This window comes from Pangasianodon hypophthalmus, chromosome 16 (genome assembly GCF_027358585.1).
Source record: "Pangasianodon hypophthalmus isolate fPanHyp1 chromosome 16, fPanHyp1.pri, whole genome shotgun sequence".
Classification (NCBI taxonomy): domain Eukaryota; kingdom Metazoa; phylum Chordata; class Actinopteri; order Siluriformes; family Pangasiidae; genus Pangasianodon; species Pangasianodon hypophthalmus.
Window position 1 is genome coordinate 17,754,618 of NC_069725.1, and position 15,855 is coordinate 17,770,472.

The 15,855-nt window shown below is 38.5% G+C and overlaps 1 protein-coding gene across 1 annotated transcript in view; it reads left to right on the forward strand.

The window, feature by feature from the left end:
• plxna2 (plexin A2) overlaps positions 1-10,075 on the forward strand; it is a 203,044-nt gene extending 192,969 nt beyond the window's left edge. Inside the window, exons 28-32 of the mRNA XM_026920718.3 lie at positions 1,476-1,666; positions 2,358-2,527; positions 2,660-2,872; positions 3,460-3,610; positions 6,021-10,075. Coding sequence (XP_026776519.1) covers positions 1,476-1,666; positions 2,358-2,527; positions 2,660-2,872; positions 3,460-3,610; positions 6,021-6,116 — 821 coding nt within the window. The 3' untranslated portion in view covers positions 6,117-10,075. The remainder of the gene's footprint in view (positions 1-1,475; positions 1,667-2,357; positions 2,528-2,659; positions 2,873-3,459; positions 3,611-6,020) is intronic.
• The last annotated feature ends 5,780 nt before the right edge of the window (positions 10,076-15,855 follow it).

Below are 15,855 nucleotides of genomic sequence, written 5' to 3' on the forward strand. Positions count from 1 at the left end.
TAATTATGCGCTGCAAATGATAACTTCACACAAGGAAAAAGCCGCAAAAGATACACGGCCAAATATTAGGGCCTGGATTGGCTAGAGCCTGAATTGTCACCTAGCAACACAGACAGCTTTGCTCAAATATGTCACCCACCTTGAGCTCGCTGCATGCGTGTGAAATCTGTCCTCTCAAGTAGGCACATTAAAGACTTCAGTTAATCGAAGCCCTGGAATAAACTTGTCATTTAGCAGTAGACATAATTATCTCACCTTACCATTTACAAACAGAGTGACATTTAACAAAATTTCAAAAGGGAACAGATTAGAAACTCAATCAGCACTTGTTTAATGCTATTTCATGCCTGAAACTTTGACGCTTTTGAATAGCAACCATTATTTGTGAGGTTCACACTTTATTTAGTTCTTCACATCATTATGTTACATCCTGCAGCCTTTTAGGCATTAGGTAGTTAAGTTAAGCGACACTTCAACTTGTTATATTACAAAAGGGCTTGTTGAATATTTTAGTCATAAAAGAAAGTCATAAAAAACTATGAGGAGGCAAAGTAGAGCACTTTTTTTGAGTGTGTGTGTGTGTGTGTGTGTGTGTGTGTGAGGTGCATAGAGAACAGCTCTCACAGCCGCAGTGCCCATCAATCACAGTGTGGCACAGCTGCAGCTAGTCACCCGCTGATTGATTCATATCAATTTAATGCTCAACACTTAGCATTTCACCTGAATTTAGCATGCCAGCACCCTTAGCCCAAAATAGCTCATTTCTCACATGACCTTGACTGGTGCCAGAGAGAGGAACGCTGGGAATAGTCAAGAGGTTGGCCATATGCAGTAGCTTAAGATGGAACTGAAACCATAATCCTACTTCCCTTATCACGCACACACACTCACATGCACAACCCCTCATTCCCAAATCCTTTGACTGCAATCTGCACAAAATTACACTAAAACCTCAGTGTCACTGAGGCCATTTGCCTTGTTGTGCTGTCTTCTTTTTTATTAAAGGTCAGATAAAGAAGCAAGTATTAGACAGAGTAAGGAATATAGAGAATAATCTGTGCCCCTAGAGATATTTCTACCGTTGTGGGAAAAAGGCATAAATCTAATTGTGAGAAGTGGAGACTAATAGGCTTAACCTTTTTAGATTTTTAGATACATTGATTATACAAAATGGTCCAGACCCTTAAAGCATGTCAGAAGCACAATACATTAAGAGGATCCAAATGTGAAAGCCTTAACTATAAGATTAGGAAGAGAGTCAGTCCGTGACCAGTCCTCTAGAGACACAGAGAGACAAACAAGAACAGCCACTCCTCTCATCTGATATTAACTTGCTCATATACTCAACATCTGGAAGTGGATCTTATCTGGAATACAAACAGCTCCATGTCCTGTGTATGTGCTCAGATGTGTGCGTGCATTTCCACACCTGCTTATTATCTCCACATGCTATGAACTGTGTTGTCTCTCTACAGACTCGTCGTTTCGCTACACAGGAAGTCCAGACAGCCTTCGCTCCCGGGCTCCTATGATCACTCCAGACCTGGAGAGCGGAGTAAAAGTGTGGCACTTGGTCAAGAACCATGAACACGGAGACCAGAAGGAGGGCGACCGTGGCAGCAAGATGGTGTCTGAGATCTACCTCACCCGCCTGCTAGCTACTAAGGTAACATTTGATTATGGAAGCATGCTTCAAATATATGTTTATGTCTAACTTCTAAATCAGATCATGTCAATTTGTCGTAAAAGCCTTGAGCATTCCTGGGACTCTACTACTTAAAAACATGTAGTAGTGTTTTCCCATGTTACAGTTGGTTGTTCATTTTGTGAATCTCTGCACTACCAGTTAAAAAAAGTTACAAATATTTTTTAGCAACTTTAGATATGTAAGGAATAGAAATAAGTGAAATGATGTGTGACTTATTATTATAAAATTATTTTCTAGATCTAATTAAAATAGAGTTTGACCATTTTAATTGGGCAAATGTAGCTCACAGTGTATACTACATTTGTCTTACAATTTATGTCTATTTATGTCTTTATGTATAGGCTTAAGTGGTTTACTTTCCAAGTGCACTTGCCATTAATAAAGGATTAATTTAGAGACCCATTAGGATCTGAGAGCTTGCCAGCAAGTCCGTAAATACAAAGATTTAGCTCTTTGTTGGAACACTTGTTTAAGGTTTTTCCTTATTTTAATTGCTATATCTTTTGATTTTTCTCTGGCACGACTAGTTCTCATATTGTAGTAAATCATAATAAACCCCAGAGCTTTTGACTAGCAGTGCACTTGTATAGCGGTCTATGGTTTTTTAAGTGTGTATTCAATCTCTCTCTGTCTTTCTGTAATAATCTAGGGTACACTGCAGAAGTTTGTGGACGATCTGTTTGAGACTCTGTTCAGCACGGTGCACAGAGGCAGCGCCTTGCCTTTAGCTATCAAGTACATGTTCGATTTCCTGGACGAGCAGGCCGACAAGCATGGCATCCATGACATGGATGTTCGCCACACTTGGAAAAGTAACTGGTAAGGGCAGAACAAAGCAGTTCTAAACATATACATGGTCATAAATGAGATGCTTGTCATTCAGAATTCTTGTGTGGAATTGATCTTTGACCATTAGTGTGCTGAGATCTTGTTGTTGGGTCTTTTCTTCAGCCTTCCACTGCGATTCTGGGTGAACGTGATTAAGAACCCTCAGTTTGTGTTTGACATTCACAAGAGCAGCATCACAGACGCGTGTTTATCCGTAGTGGCCCAGACTTTCATGGACTCGTGTTCCACCTCAGAACACAGGCTGGGGAAAGACTCTCCCTCCAACAAGCTGCTCTATGCTAAAGACATCCCCAACTACAAGAACTGGGTGGAAAGGTGAGATGCTCTGAACTGATTGCTCCTCCCTGCTTTTCAGTACAGTGGTACATCTGCATATTGCCAATCCATGAATCTTCACATTTAATGCAATAAAATTTTATTTGTGCAGTGCTTTTAACAATAGACATGGTCACAAAGTAGCTTCAAAGAAATCCTGATGTAGCTCTAGATCCCTAAAGACCAAATCAGACTTTGAGATTTAAAAGGGAACCTTCTGGGTGGCAGTGGATTGTCGAATTATAAATAATTACAGTGTACAGCTGTAAAGGAGTAAAAACAAACAGTACTAAATGTGTTTAAAGGACGTTCCGCATGAGCATACTGTGAATGAGTCTGAGATGAGCACAGGGAGCTAAACTGTTTTTAGGAAGTGCACATCTTTAGGGTATCTATTTCAGACCATCCACAGAAGCAGAATGTTTAGCTAAGAAGTAGAAAAGGATTTTTCTATCATTTCAAAAGTCCGTCTGTTTCATGAAGATAATCCTCAAAGTAATACAAGTGACCTGGGACAAATGTAACACAACATATACAAGACTATAAAAATCAGATCTGCTTATCACTATCGCCTTCTATGTCCTCAGATACTACGCTGATATAAGCAGACTGCCAGCGATCAGCGACCAGGACATGAATGCATACTTGGCTGAGCAGGCACGGCTCCACTCCCATGAGTTTAACATGCTGAGTGCTCTGAATGAGATCTACTCTTACGTCAGCAAGTACAGCGAAGAGGTGAGCTACAGCAAACACACACACGCGCACGACACAGGAAGAGCAAGAGAGCAAACAGACAGGATGAATAGAGCTGTGATGAGGAAGATTATACGCAGCCAGATCAGGCTCTCCTACTCAAAGTGCTGGCCTCATTGAAGATGTTCACTCGTAATGGCAGCGCAGCTCTGGCGCCTGACCTTAACATTGCGTAGAAAGGAGTCGTGGAAGCACTCTCTTTACTCTGCTCTTTATGTCTATTACTCATACATAAAGATGCAAACTTTATGAGGTGCAAGACGACATGCTAAACCTATTATACTGAGCCATGGCTGTGCAAATGTGATTATGTGTATATCAGATCTGCTCACTGTGCAAAAAATTATATTAAAAATGTAAAGCACAGTAACAGCACTACCAGGTTAGCGTAAACAGAGGCACTACTGCAAGCCCTGTTGAGCTGCATGCGTCTGTAAATGAAAGACTATCAAGTACTAATGATGATTTTTTTCCATTTTGTCCATTTCTATTGATTTTTATTTATAGGTAATAACAAAAGGTCCTATAGTATAGCAAGTTAGCTAGAGAATGCTATAAGTTATGTATAGCATGACTCGTACCACACAGTCATACCAGCCCAAACACTGAACAGCATCTAGCTTGAAGTGTTCGTGATATATGCACATGTGTGATGGAAAGGAAGAGAGAGCAAGAAGCTCTTCATGTAAATCAAAATGCTGGGGGTTATAATCCAGAAGCAATGGTGCAAAAACTTTTCTTTGACTCTAGTGGAATATGTATCATCTTGGTGAATTTATCAGCTGATCAGCTAATTGAATTTACTTCCTTAACACATATGATTCATCTCATCAACCAGCCGTCAAGTCCTTCATGGTTAAATCAATAGTGTTGGGGTGAGAAGAGCATAAGAACAGTGCAAAAAGGACCCAATAGGATTGGAGTGTAGAAAACAGACACATAGGATTTATTGCTAGTTAATGCCTGCTCACTTACAGGCATTGTTAGATATTGTCGGTCTGTGTTAGCCCACCATAAATATGCACAACAATCAGATGTTCTTTATTTAAAGCCTGTATATCTTTGGTCTGTGATACAGCAGTTCCTATTGTAAGAGGGGGAAAGGAGAAAATGTAAGGTTCCAGTATTTGGAAGGGCTTGAATAATGCAGGCATACACACTGAAAAATACAGCTGAACTGACTTTATTGTCAGAGCTCTATTCAGTCGTGAAGACACAAACCTTCACATCGACAACTCTCCTCTGCGCATGCACCATCGCGCCACCTCTCAGCCATAGCCCAATTACATTCGAATCAAATCTGAAATATAAATCAATCATAAAACAAATTATCCAATATCAAATAAACTTTTAAAACAATTATACAAAAATATATCTCACACTATTAATCATATTCTTCAGTGTGTACTTGAGAGGTCCTGGCCATGAAGACATCTCTCTGATTTCATTCTGACACAGCTGACAGAGAAGATGGCACTGGCTCAGAGAGAAAGACTGTGACTCACTTCTACACTCTACATACTCAACTCCACTAAGAGTAAAATATACTTATTTTTCGAAATAGGAAACTGGAACTGCAAGAGATTTCCTTGATCTCTCTTGAGAAAAGGAGACTGACACTTTTTCTTTTAATGTCATATTAATGCATTAAAGTCTCAGACGGTTCATCTGACAGTGTCCAGAGTCTGACATGTGTCAACGTTTCTATCCATGGCCCACATTCGCTTTGATGGTGCTCTGACGTATTTAACAACATTTTTATTACTGCGTTCTGACAACAATGTTTACAGTGCTTTCACATCTTGTAGATTATGGATTCCTAGAATCACATTCAACTCGCAATGATGTTTTAGTGTGACATGCATGTGTGAGGCACATTGCCTGGAGCCTAATGCGCACACACACACACACACACACACACACACACCTGTTCACACACACACACACACCTGTTCACACAGACAGTTTAAAAATGCCAATCAGACTACAGTGCATGTCTTTGGGCTGCAGAAGGAAACCGGAAACCCGGCGCAACACACACACACACACACACACACACACACACACACACACACATACATACATATATATATATATATATTTTCAGAACTATATAGTAGAATATGGTGGAATTTCAAGGTGTGAAAGCTTTTCCCAGGCAACACATATAGAAAATCAAAAGACATTAGGTAATGAAAGCACATTAGCTAAATATTTTCTGCTTGCAAATATTTTCCATAACTGACACCGGGTGCTTTGCTGGACTGTTGTCTGATGCTTGATTTCTATCCTTAGGTCAGCAATTAAGTGCTGTTTGATCATATAATTAGACTCTCTGGCATCAGATGAGACATGGTCTACATGTTAATGAGTGGTTGATTTGTGTCTCCAGATCACTGCAGCATTGGAGCAGGACGAGCAGGCTAGGAAGCAGAGGCTGGCCTACAAGGTGGACCAACTGATTGCTGCTATGTCCCTGGAGAGCTGAGACACACACATGGATAGAGCAATGGAACACAAGTTCTCTGTGCCATGAATCCTTTATCCAAAGCCTGGTCCTGCGACTCAAGTGGACATGGGATACAGCTGACTTAGGATTTTCTGATCTCTTGTTATGGTATTTCTTTGAAAAGGGTCAAAATGGTTACCTCCACAAGTCAATCTGCACGTCCATCTACTTTTGCCTTCCAATGTGTAAGAGGAGTCAACTCAAGATTTTAAATTGCTTAAAAACTATATGCTGGGCCCAGCAGCGTTTAGAGGCATCATGCATGTTCGTTTTTGTATTTGTTTTGTCTGCGTTGGTTTTATACCCACGATTGGCAGATGTGATGGGACTACAGCTACAATACCTCTTTGTAATTGTTTTTTTTTTTTTTTTCTGGTGGCATGTCAGAAGAACAGAAGAGAGAGCATTGGATATTTAATGCCTCAATTTAAATCCAGCGGATGGGTTTTACTTCCAAATTTTATTTTTATACGATTATTGTTTTTATTTAATTTATTCTGTTGAGCTTGTGCCTCCAAATTCTTAAAGGCATAGTGACATTAGTAGTCCTCTTCGTCAAATAATGTGATCATGACATTTCTATATTCGTCTGTTTAAAACCAGAGGCCGCGTATGCTCATCATACAGAGAACGTGGACTTTACGGAACTCTCTAGGACTCATGAGCAAACCGCTGTATTTTGAGAAAGCTCATCAAACTGTTGGTGTTCAAGGGGTCAAAGTTTGACCAGCATGTCTTTTCATCCATGCAGCGCTCATGTTTTCCAAGACTGCACTTCACCCATGGAAAACGCAATGAGACTGGCTTATAGAATCCCCCGCAATCTCTACGTCTCTACGTCCTGTTTTCTACATGTAAGCCTTTGTGAATGTACAAATGTTCCTCTATCTTGTCCGTTTGTTTGTTTTTAAAAAAAGAAGAGGTCAGTTGAGCTGATCTCGATGGCAAAATGGCCAAAAGGGCATCTAATGCGCTACGTCAAATTCTTCATTCTTGATTACATTGCCAAAATATGCTGTACCACTGATTTCAACTTGGACAAATTAATTACATGATTTTCGAAGAGACAGCAGCAATGAGAGCCCTTTATTTCGGCTGGTAGGTGGAGGAACATTCTTTAGAAGGAGAGCACTGACTTGAGGTCAGCTCACCTCAGTACCAGGCAGTATTACTTATTACCTATGGTCCAATGTGTGTGTATTTTGCATGCATTATAGAGTACCTCATAAAGGAAGTATAATGTCTTTGTTCCCATATGTTCATATTTTCAAGTGCCAGGGGTTTTACTTGAGTGGTGCATGTGGCTGGCTCAGAGGCAAACTGAGGATAGAGTGTCCCATCTTTCTAACCTTACATTTACAGAGCACTAAACTAACTTTGGTGTTGTATCATGTTTAAGTGCCAAAAAGTCAGTCTCGATTATCAATGTCAGAAACGGTTAATGCTTTATTAAGGGAGCAAACCCTTCAAAACTTGAACAGAGCAAACAGAGTGGCACTGGAGAAGAACTGGAAACGAGAAAATCATCAGCAGGCACAGCTTCTACCATTCCACCGAAACCAAGAACCGGTACGAAAAGATAGTGAGCTCCTCATGCTATTTGAAAACTTGGAATTGTGATTGCTGTGTGTGTGTGTGTGTGTGCGTGCGTGCATGCGTGTGTGTGTTTGTTTCTTTCTTTCTTTCTTTTCTCCCCTTCTGCATCATGAAACATGTCAACAGCATGCATGAACAAAATATGCTTTAATAGCTTTAATTTACAATGCATGATTCTAGGTAGAGCTGTTTTTTTTAAAGATCTGAACAATGGACAACTTCATAACAGGCAATGTGTGTGTGTGTGTGTGTGTGTGTGTGGGTGGGTGTGGGTGTGTGTGTGCGGTGGTGGGGTTAAGATGACTTATTTGCATACCGCAACCTGTGGCCAGGATCGTCATCATTTTCTTCCATGAGACTTTCAGCAGTGAAAAGTGAAAAATGAAGTTATTTATTTAGGTCCATCTAATACCTGATTCTGCTTTAAAACTGAATTTGTGCACTCTGAATTGAATTTTGAAACCACATAAGCAGATTTAAAGCCCCTTTTCCAATTGTCTGTTTATTTCTTTTGTTTCTGCATTGTTCCTTGCTCCCAGCATCGGCAAATTTTTTTAGTCAGAGATAGATAAACAAAATATTGAGACTGATAAAAAAAGATCATCAAATGAAGGTGAAAGAAAGGTTGAAAGAGCATGGACACTGTGCAATGCTTTATTGCTTAGCCATATTGCATTGAGTGTTTGGGAAGGATAGAAATGAGAAAGGGAGAGAGAGGGAAGGATAGAGAGATGGGGGGGCTTTACTCTCAGTTTCCTGCCAGGGCTTTGAAGCATGGCTTTGATCTCAGCTAGTCATGTGCACACCAAGATCAGGAGATAAAAAAAGAGTATACATGGAACGCACTTCAAAAATAGGAGGGAGTGAGGAATAATAAGAAGACTGACATGACTGACATGGAATTAATTTGTCAAGCTACAGCATGTTAGAAACACTGCAGGAATGCCGTTTGTATATAGTCATATATAGGCGTTTAAAATGCACTTGAGCATGTGAATTTCATTCATTGAGAACATCACACACACACACACACACACACACAAGCACATGGACATAAGGCACTTCATATTCCAGTGACAGCAGGTGATATAGAAGCGCAACTTGCTTCAGGCTATCAAAAGGTCTTCCTATATTTTTTATTTGCCAGACAAGCCCATTCCTGCTCCAGCCATCTTTCCCAGATCTCACACCCTTAGCTCCTCCCATTTTCTTCAATTGGAATGGTAATGTTGATATGGCCAGATTAGTTAAGAGGATATAGTGGCTTGGCTGTTCCTTTTTCTGAAATTCACAATCACAGATAATAGCTTGCTTAGACTTTCCAGATGAAGGATTGCCATCAACAGCACAGCACACAAGACAAAGCCAGGAACTCTCTAGACCAAATTGTTCCACACTTAAAGTAACTAAAACTGTCAAGGCAAGAACAACACAGATGCTTCTCACATCTGCTGGTAGTTAATAATAGTCAATGATAGATGATGGTAGTTAGTAATAGTAGTGATGACACTGTGGTCTGGTTTAAAATCAACAAGAGATGAAGAACCAGAACAATGCTAACTCTTTAGTAAATAGCACCATTCTGCATCTGATGTCATTGATACATTACATATACATTGGTAAACATTAGAACTTATCCAGATAAAGAATATATGTTCCATTTTAACACTTGCATCGTGCAGGTCTAACATTCCCCTTTGTAACATAATGCTTCTTGTAAGGTGTGGTATGAGCTCATTTTTTTTCTCTCACTGTTACCAAAACAGAATAGAAATTCAGAGCATGAGGCATTAGTCTGAAACCACTAAAGTGATGTGCAGTGATGCATTTAGTGCAGCCCTTTCCTACTTTTCACACAAAAGTCCACTTTATTAGCTCACATCTTGCTGTCAGTGATCAAATAGCATGCTACAGATTTATACTCATGTACTCTTCACATTACCAATCCAGTCATTCATTGGAGGAAGAAAATAAATAATGGGAGAGATCTCTGCAGTCAGAATGCTACCTGGTTATATGTTACATTTACACAAACCTTTATACGACATTTTCTTTTTTTAGACACTGGAGGTCTGTAATATAGTTAATACAAAAAAATAATAATGACCATGATAATAGTACTTATTGCTGTCTGTTATTGTTGTTTTATAAAAGTGTTGTGAAAACTGTAAGAATGTTAAAGTATTTAAAAAAAAAAAAGTTTGGTCTTTTTTATTTGCTTTAGTTTTTGTTATATATTATTGTGTACCTATTGTAAATATGAAGCACACCTATTTTGCAAGCCAAGGATTCAATTTGTACTGTTGTTATATATAAATAAATTTTACTGGTTAGAAAATGGATTTCTGTCTCACAGATGACTTGACTCAGGCCGAGTGGGGTCATTTGTAACATTTGTCACATTTTTATTTAAATATTATGAGTAAAATATTCGAAAGCTCCAGTTTTTGACATGTGACATTGACATTTTTCTGTTAACTATTTATTATAAAGAAATATAATTTTCGTGTTAATATCAGAGGATATATATATGTGAATCAAAGGACCAAAATGTTACAACTGACCCCACCTCAAATATAGATAGATATTATAGATATAGGAGGGTTTTTTTTTCTTCAGAATTCTTATGTAGTTGTAATATGTTTATACCAGGTGAAGCACTTGCTTTGCTAAAGTGTATTCCTAAGTGCGTGCATAAATGTTGGGCACTGCATGACGCACAAAAACATATATACATATATCAGCAGTTATTCATGTCAATCACATTCATTGTGCCATTAAGTTTTCCGGGAAGGAAACAATTTTATGAGTAAGTGGAATTTCTTTTGTGCTTTGTAAAATATCTAAAATACTTGTATTGCTAACACTGTTACGAATGACACCACACTGTCAACCATCTTAAAATCTGACATGCTAGCTAACCAGCTTAGCATTGTCAACTACCAATCAAGTTTACTCATAGTCAGCTAGATAGTCTACTGATAATCAACTAGGTAAGTTTTGATAAACTAGTGATTAGCTAGTCTATTTCATTTGCAGACAAAATGAACATCTAATTCAAAATATTCTGCAGCTAAAGAATATTGCTTTCATATCTGAAAGTTTTTGATGATAAATTCTTCAGAGCTGTGATTATGTTGTTCTTTTGCAAGCAGGCAGAGGATTCTACTGATCATGTGCTGAATGAGTGTCACCCCTATCATAATTCCCCCCATTAGTTCATAAGTACCTAAGTATCCCCCCCAGCCACATTTGCATGCAAGACATACATTTTTTTAGGCATGTTATAGAAATTGCATCTGATCCAGCACCACAATCAAATCTGACATTGGCTCAGCAAAAGCCGCCCTTGCAGCCCTTAAGAACAAAAATGGCTGCCCATTTATCCCATTTAGACAGGGTTAATCCTAGCATGCAGTTTAAACCCTGCCATCAATGAACGCTCACACTTGGGCAAGTGGCGTAACAAGATAAGCGATGGTGCAGATGCAGGCTGGGGCTGCAGTTTGTCTTCACAGACTACCATTAGGCCCAGCTAGACACTTTTTCAACAGCCCTCCTAGACAAATTATATTATAGTGGAAATGAAGTAATGACTACCGATTGGATGCTTGAGCAAAATACCTCACAGGAGCCATTTGTAAGGGATTGTAATACATGCCTCTGTTCTTCAATCAATACAGAAAATATCGTAAAGTGCAGACATTCAGGCCAGGGAACATTAGCTAAGGTGATAATGCCCATTAGCAGCAAGGATTTGTACATTGTACAACTCTTTTCTTATATGGATATGGTATGAATAGGAAACAATATGCACTGACTGCTACATTGGTCAGTACATTGAGTTTGCTCGTGAGTGGAAAAATACGTTTAAATGATCTACACAAACTCTCTCTCTCTCTCTCTCTCTCTCTCTCTCTCTGTATCTCTCTCTAAGCGAGTATATTCTGTTTGTCACTGATACTTCTCCATGTGGTCAATACAAGTAGCCAGGTCAATGTCTAATTAGCAGGTCACAAGAGGTCTGATTTAGTCCATCTGGACATTCATAAGCTCACTGTATCAATAATTAAACAAGCTGCAATAGCTGGACATAAATATTTCACACTGTGCTACAGTGCGACCCCTTAATGGCAGTGAATAGTTTCACTGTAAAGTAAATTTTGCTTACAGTCCAGTCCATAAGTATTTGGACAGTGACACAACTTTCGTAATGTTGCCTCTGTACACCACCACAATGGATTAGAAACGAAGCAATCAAGATCTGATTGAAGTGCAGACTTTCAGCTTTAATTCAAGGGGTTTAACAAAAATATTGCATTAACCATTTAGGAATTAAAGCCATTTTTTTGTAGAGGCCCTCCATTTTCACCGGCTCAAAAGTACACCACAATGGAATGAAAAGCATTAGGCTTATTTTTAATACTTGGCTGCAAATCCTTTGTAGTCAACGACTGCCTGAAGTCTGGAACCCACGGAAATCACCAAATGCTGAGTTTCCTCCCTCGAGTTGCTTTACCAGGCCTTTACTGCAGCCGTCTTCAGTTGCTGCTTGTTTGTGGGTCTTTCTGCAGGCCAATAGGGTTAAAGTCATTGGGCATTTAATAACATTCCATCTGTACTGTGAAGCGTTGTTCTTCATCAGTTTTGCAGCATTTGACTGAATCTGAGCAGAAAGTATAGCTATATATGCTTCATAATTCATTCTGCTACTTCTATCAGCAGTCGCATCATCAATAAACGCCAGTGACCCAGTTCCATTGGAAGCCATACATGCCATAACACTGCCTCCACCATGTTTGACAGATGATGAAGTATGCTTTGGAACATGAGCCCTTCCTTTCCTTCTCCATACTCTTCTCTTCCCATCATTATGGTACAAGTTAATCTTTCAACATGCCTCTAGAGCAGAATGATTAGAGACAGATGTTATTTGTGCTCACGTGAGTCACGACTGGCAAGAGAGAACCAGAACTATAATCAAGATGTCAAAATGTCAAAAGATTAATTTCTTCGGTTTTAAATGAAAATAAAGGTAATCCTGATGGTATTCCCATTATTTTTACAAAATATACCTGTAATCGAATTACTTTGTTTTTTGACATAACCGTAACCGATTACATTTACCAATTTTTTGTATCCTGATTACATAATGCCATTACATGTATTCCATTGCTCTCCAAGCCTGATTACTAACAGTATGTAAAACAGGTAAACAAACTGAAAATAGAACTTATAATAAGAACATGCCCTTTATAAAGACAACTAAGACAGCAGAACCTACAGTAAGTAAGAAACTACTTAATGAACTGGTACATACAAAAAGGGTGGATTAAGAAAATTTTTACTTGATACCTGATAAAGCAAAATATTTCATAACACAATAATCCCAAGCCTTAAAGCCAATACAAAACAAAAAGTATTGAAAACAGCCCTTCAGTAATGATCAACACAATGTCGGTTTAAAGTCAGACCCATTATATCAGTTTAAAGTCAGACCCATATGCAAACCAAGTTCAAAAGCCATCCCTCCACCAACGTATTGTATGACTTTTCAATTTTAATTTTATATGACTGTAGTAATTTTAGTTTTGTTATTAAACATATGTGAAGGAAAAAAAAAAACATCCTGTGCAGCACTGCAACAACCTCATTGTCCTCTTCTGGTCGGACTGCTTTGATTTGCACAAGCATCCAATCGGTTCAAGTAAACATTACTTTTTTTCTAGTTTTGAGAGCACTTGCAAAATAATTGTAAATTTAACCCAATAAACTAAATAAAATAGACATACATCAGTTCATTTAGTGTAGAACTTAAAGCATTCACATAATTCTAGTAATTTTAAACACACACACTCACTCACATACACACACACATTTACATAACTCTATTGTTATTGACAAGAGGGGGTAATCCTTGTCTGAATGTAATCCTGTACCCCTGAGACCAATTCAAACCCACACGGGGCTTAATGCACTTATAATGCCATTTTGGGAGCTGGCAGGGAGCTGACAAACCAAAGGTTATGGATTATATTTGCCTGGATTAGGATGTAAATTCCTAAATAATTAATGCCATTTGGCAAAGGGCATATTTCAAGATTTTGTTTTTTAATTTCATTGCTATATTTTTGTGTGAGTGTGTGTGAAGGACAAGACATTGGAGAAAATTGGATAGACACAATGCTTGCATAAAACTCTGTATATCAATATTGAATCCTGAGCATGTACATTGTGAAATTATATCAAACTAGTTATACAACTGTGCACTTCTGTCCTGAAGAAAAATTGGTGATGCCCCTCAGATAAGAGGTGAGCCTTCTTCAGGATAGTCCAGTCACTTTGACACACTAATAGACATTTCAAAATTACTTGTGCTTGTCCCTGTTTAACAGCAGTAGCTGTGATTTCATCTCCTGTCATCTGTAAATCTGGTTTTATGACACACAATGAGCTAAAACCCCACCTTCCCTCCTAAATCGGCTTTCCAGTGCTACCTGTCAAAAAGAGATAAAAAAGGGTTAGAGAGGGGGATAAATGGAGGGGAGGAACGAGAGTCACCGATGTAATGGATGGTGAAAGAATGAGGAGATGAAGAAAGAGCTACTGGAAAGGTGGAAATAAATGGGAAGAGGAATCAAAAGATTAATGGAAGAGCTTACACTACATGAAGTACTGACAGGGAAAGAAAACAGGAAAAACAAAAAGAAAAAAATTTGGTCAGTCAATGAGAGCAAATGAAGAGACAGGAGAGGGAAATGGCGATAGCGAAAAATCCCGGAAAAACGTAAGCAAGGAACAAGTGAATTAATGGAATCTGTGAACTAGACACTTCCACAAATAGTTACTTTTGGTAAGAGCTAATTTGAACACTTTATCTTTGTAAGGGTTTTATAATACATATATAAACATTAGATGACATAGACTACATGGCCAAAAGTATATGGACACCTGACCATCACACCAATCTGTGAGCCTTCTCCAAACTTTTGCCATAAAGTTGTAAGCACACAGTTGTGTAGAATGTCCCTGTATGCTGTAGCATTAAGATTTCCCATCACTTAAACTAAGGGGCCCAAACATGTTCCAGCGTGACAATGCCCCTGTGCACAAAGTGAGGTCCATGAATACATGGTTTGCCCACTGAACACCTACAGATGAACTGGCACACCGACTGTGCACCAGGCCTGTTATGATAGCAAAGGGGGAACAATACCATGTTAATGCCCATGGTTTTGGAATGGGCTTATATGGATGTTCTGGTTAGCTTTCCACATACTTTTGGCCATATAGTGTATTATTACAGCCCTAAAACTGATCTGACAGCTGTTTAAACCACAACCTGTCAATCAAATCAAATGAGATTGGCCAGAAGGTGTCTCAAAATTTCAAATTTCAAACCAGCACAACTCTCTAGTAGTTCTGCTTGTAATTCAAATTTCAGGTTTATATTAATTCACACATTCTAGTATGTTATTGTTTCTATAGTAAAAAGATTTTATGACAGATGCTCCAAATACTTTGTCTAATAATAAACATTTTTTTTAAAAAAAAAAAAAAAAAAAAGAAAATGTATAATCATTGATATAGTTTTCTGTAAGGGGACTTTTTTTTTTTAAAAGATTTATGTAAGGAGTCTACAGTGTCAGCGTTTTGTAACAGCCTGACCAAAAAAAGGTTTCAGAACAGAGAACCTTGTGTTGTGTGTTTTCTCAGCACCATGACTTATTAACTTGAAGAGAGGAAAAAGATTGGCTGGTGAGGGAATGACCAATTACAGCCTTTATAAAGTATGTGATAATAGGAGCTAACTTGTTTTGTGGACATTCCATAACATTTAATTTAACTATAAATGAATAAAAATTACTATAAATGGATAGAAATTGTCATTTCTGGCGAAATGCTGTTTAATTTGTTGGGTTATTTATTTAACATAGGCCTCCAGTACACCTTTCAATATATTAATATGACCAGTGTAAATCACAAGCTTGAACAATCAAGCTTGAATGTACAAAAAATGGCTTTCTGTGAGTGCGAAAAGATGGAGATTTCTGCACCGTTCCGTTACCTGCATTTGTATTCCACATTCCCTTGGTCCTACAGCAGGTCTGTATCTGCCCAC